Below are 4,080 nucleotides of genomic sequence, written 5' to 3'. Positions count from 1 at the left end.
ATTTTTCCGTGAAACTTTGTTCACACACATAGAACATGAAGATGTACCCGTGCGACCTTTTTCAGATTTTTTTAGCATTTATAAATATATTGTGGGTTCATATGCACCCAAATTCATCCATGCACTTCCCTTCGTTCCTCTCTCTTGCCAAATTTCCCACAGAATTAGCAGAATGGTAGATTTTAAAGCTCCTCTGCATTATTAGGTCTACAGCAAAGCACATGCAGCCGGCGACTTGCTCTAGTAGAGTCTGGCCGCACTGTTTGGCAGGTTGGCCATGGGAGGTTGCATTAACTGATCGGCCCGGCCGTGGCATGATCACAAAGGAGCCGGATTTGGGCCTCCTACAATTTTACGCCATCACGCTGCCCATTAAATCGACAGGACCGGAAACGGTGTATTCAATGCATGCAGCGAGCAACGAACCATATATGCATGATGATGATGATCCGAGTCGCCTCACTGCGCGGCGGACGCGTGCGTACTTTTCTCCATGCCTCGCTATAAAACCTCCCACGGCGTGATCCATCCTGCACCAGCCAGAGCCACCGACACACTACACCGCTAGCTAGCTAGCTGATACTACATCATAAGTAGTACTACGGAGCCAAGCAATGGCGTCTCTCTACCGAGGCCTGCTGCTGCTGCTGATGGCGCTTCTCCCATCCGCCCATGGAGCAACCACGGCTAGAGGCAAAATCTCTGCAGCGTTTGTGTTCGGCGATTCGATCGTCGATCCCGGCAACAACAACGACCGGCTGACGGAGGCGAAGGCCAACTTCCCGCCGTACGGGCAGGACTTCCCCGGCGGGGTGGCCACCGGGAGGTTCTCCAACGGGAAGGTTCCCGGAGACATGCTAGGTACGTACGTAATAAGTCGTACCAACCGGCAACTGACTTTCTAGCTATTGCTTTTTTACATTTTATTTTTTATACAGTAGTACAACTTCGTTGTTACGCTACTTTTGGTTTGCATGGCATGCAGCACCTATGTTTAAATTGGGATCTAATGGAGCAGCTTCTTGTACGTTTTATATGCAACTTTGGTTACACCAAGATGAGAACATATACGTGAAATTTCTAGTTGAAGGCTAACTTTACAACACCTAACAAGTAAGGTAAGAAAAGTGAGGCTTGCTACAAAGTGTGGCCAACTTATGAAAAAAGTTGAGAAGCAAGCCGGTGATCGATGAAGCAAATACCTAAAAAATTGTGACGTGCCTAACATCAGATGGGGCAAACTTATATTTGGAGCCAACTGCCCGCAGTATCATTTTCCTTTTGCAGGGAGTAGCTAGTTGCGTTGGCAGCTGCTTTGAAGTCTTGGGCACTACTGTTGCTCTAGTATTGTTGCAGGAGACATTTTGACGTCCAAATCAGAGCACTGTGCATGTACATAGGACCTCCTAATGGAAAATGCACAGTTCAGTCGTACTGGCCCGTCAGCTTGGTTTTCATCCGTCGTGCATTTGCTTTTCTTTGTCTCCTTCTCCATTTAATGCAAAACCAACTACCCATCTGTCAACATTAATTTGCAGTTCACGTAGAAGATGAAACAAACTCCATCACGAGGACGGCTCGATATATATATTGCACTAATTAAGTTGCATGTTGGGCAACAACCAATAATTGATCACGTGACAGAAGAACCACGGCCAAACAGTACCACTCCCTCCCATCCATATTAATTGTCAAGGATTTGGTGCAACCTTGTACAAAGTCTGCGACGATTGAAATGATAAATTACTCAAAAACTATGTGTTCTTTTTAAGTGAAACTCTTTAATGGCTAGTCTTGCACCAAGTGAAAACTTGAATATCCACTGATGATGTCATTTTTCTTGATCGATCAGCTGCTAGGTTGGGAATTAAGGAACTATTGCCACCCTACCATGGAAATGATCTTCCACTAAGTGAGCTACTCACTGGTGTCGTCTTTGCTTCTGGTGGCAGTGGATACGATCCTTTAACTTCGATACCCGCGGTAACAAAATATGTCACATGCATCTCACAACATAGTTTTTTTGTGAAAGTCTATTCCACTTTGGTTTCACCAGAAGCTAAGAATCGTTAATAGAGTTTGCAAATAATAATTTCCTATGCTTCAGACTGCTACATCGAGTACTGGGCAACTTGAATTATTCCTTGAATATAAGGAGAGACTAAGAACTTTAGTCGGAGAAGAGGAGATGACACGTGTTATCTCTGAAGGCATATACTTCACAGTCATGGGGGCAAATGACCTTGCAAATAATTATTTTGCAATCCCTTTGAGGCGCCATCAATATGACCTTCCTTCGTACGTGAAATTTCTTGTCTCTTCCGCCGTCAACTTTACCATGGTAAGAGTACTTATTGAAACTCTAAACCTGCTAGTAAACAGGCAATCTCATAGCTTTATAAGAAAGCTTATTTGACTCTCTTTTTGCACAAAGTTCTCGTGTTCATTTAGTTCTTCGACACTTTCAAGCTTCACATATTTCCCTCAAACTCAAAAACTACAAACCATTCCTTCTCTTGTGCACTAAGTAGTTTCCTTTAGTCGGTTACAAATATCTGTTCGTAAATTTAGTACTTTACTGAATTTTTTCTGCCATTTACTTCTCTTGACAAAGTTTCAACATATGGATATTTTATAATGACATGGTACTAATAGTCGCGTACCTTTTTTTTTACATCCTACATATATCTGTTGTTTAATTGGCATTTGAGCAGTCGACCTGCTATTTGTAAAATTCAGTATACTCATATATACTCTTCTATACAGAAATTAAATGACATGGGTGCAAAGAAGATTGCATTCATTGGCATTCCACCAATTGGATGTTGTCCCTCGCAAAGAGAATTTGGATCAAGAGAATGTGAGCCCATGAGGAATCAAGCAGCAAATCTATTTAATTCTGAAATAGAAAAGGAAATACATCGGCTAGATGCAGAACAAAATGTTCAAGGCTCCAAGTTTATTTATCTCGATATATACTACAATCTTCTTGATCTCATTCAGCGACCTGGTTTTTATGGTGAGTGCACATTTTATACTCGGTTGCTATTTTAGAGCATACCATCAATAATTACTATAGAGTATAGCTGCAATAGACATATTAATAGATAACAGTGACAAGCATTAACCTCTAACATGTCACCAATCTTACAATACTACAGGCAAATTGAAGTAACAAGAACTGTGTAGTGAACTAAAATGGTAGACATAAATGTTTACATTAGTTTGTATACTTCGTTTAGAAATATTTGGCTTTATATAGTGTATAGAAATACATGTCGATGGGCATGTTGTCATCATAAATTCATAATTATTTGTTACTAAATATTTTGAAACTACCTGTCATATAGATTTCAAGGAGGTAACCGAAGGATGTTGTGGCAGCACAGTGCTAAATGCAGCAATATTCATTAAAAATCACCCTGCATGCCCAAATGCTTATGATTACATTTTCTGGGACAGCTTTCATCCTACCGAAAAGGCCTACAACATTGTGGTTGATAAACTATTTCAGCAAAATATGCAGTACCTGATGTGAAGAAACTCACTCTCAATGGACGCATGAACAAATATTATTAGGAACTGCAATTAATTTGTTTGATAGTACTCACTGGCACTATTAGGACTGCCTAACCATTCATCCAAACTTGTACCGCCGGTGAAAGTTGGGTCCTTCTGAAATGGGTAAAGGCTAGAGGTTCATGAAATACATAAGAAATTTGTTTCGGTAGTCTCAAAAATGTATCTCCGTATAAATTATCATGATATTCATGGGACATCGTCTGCGCCTCAATTTTTGGTGGATTGCAAATCTATTGTCCACAGATACGGTGGTTGGGAACTTGCTGGTTGTAGCACCGTCCATTAGCATGTGTTGATCTTGTGAACGTAAATTTCAACTTCGCTAAACTCTATTCACACTGTTGTAGATTAGGCTTAAGACGACACATCTATCACACACCATTCGACCAAACTGTGTACGATGCGGGCATCGCAAACAGTAGAAAATAAACTCGTGTGCCAGAAAACAAAACGGTGTGACGGCCCATCCATGGGGCACGATTTTATTAAGGCTGAGTG

General features: G+C 41.2%; 1 protein-coding gene across 1 annotated transcript; it reads left to right on the top strand.

Annotated features, from left to right (window-relative positions):
• Positions 1 to 462: 462 nt before the first annotated feature.
• On the top strand, positions 463 to 3,854 carry LOC123168807 (GDSL esterase/lipase EXL1). Its single transcript, XM_044586674.1, has 5 exons — positions 463 to 861; positions 1,853 to 1,983; positions 2,108 to 2,341; positions 2,767 to 3,019; positions 3,351 to 3,854. The coding sequence occupies exons 1-5, from the start codon at positions 615 to 617 to the stop codon at positions 3,536 to 3,538; spliced, it is 1,053 nt and encodes a 350-aa protein (XP_044442609.1). The 5' UTR covers positions 463 to 614; the 3' UTR covers positions 3,539 to 3,854.
• The last annotated feature ends 226 nt before the right edge of the window (positions 3,855 to 4,080 follow it).

Source organism: Triticum aestivum, chromosome 7D, assembly GCF_018294505.1.
Source record: "Triticum aestivum cultivar Chinese Spring chromosome 7D, IWGSC CS RefSeq v2.1, whole genome shotgun sequence".
In the NCBI taxonomy this organism is placed as follows: domain Eukaryota; kingdom Viridiplantae; phylum Streptophyta; class Magnoliopsida; order Poales; family Poaceae; genus Triticum; species Triticum aestivum.
The sequence above is the reverse complement of the archived record's forward strand: the minus strand, read 5'-3'. Positions and strand labels throughout refer to the sequence as shown.

What these genes read in the sequence shown, in the direction of transcription:
- LOC123168807 (XM_044586674.1), top strand. Translation starts at nt 615, where the DNA reads ATGGCGTCTCTCTACCGAGGCCTGCTGCTGCTGCTGATGGCGCTTCTC. An exon ending in GGTTCCCGGAGACATGCTAG is followed by an intron (nt 862 to 1,852) that starts GTACGTACGTAA and finishes TTGATCGATCAG; the next exon opens with CTGCTAGGTTGGGAATTAAG. An exon ending in TCAGCGACCTGGTTTTTATG is followed by an intron (nt 3,020 to 3,350) that starts GTGAGTGCACAT and finishes CCTGTCATATAG; the next exon opens with ATTTCAAGGAGGTAACCGAA.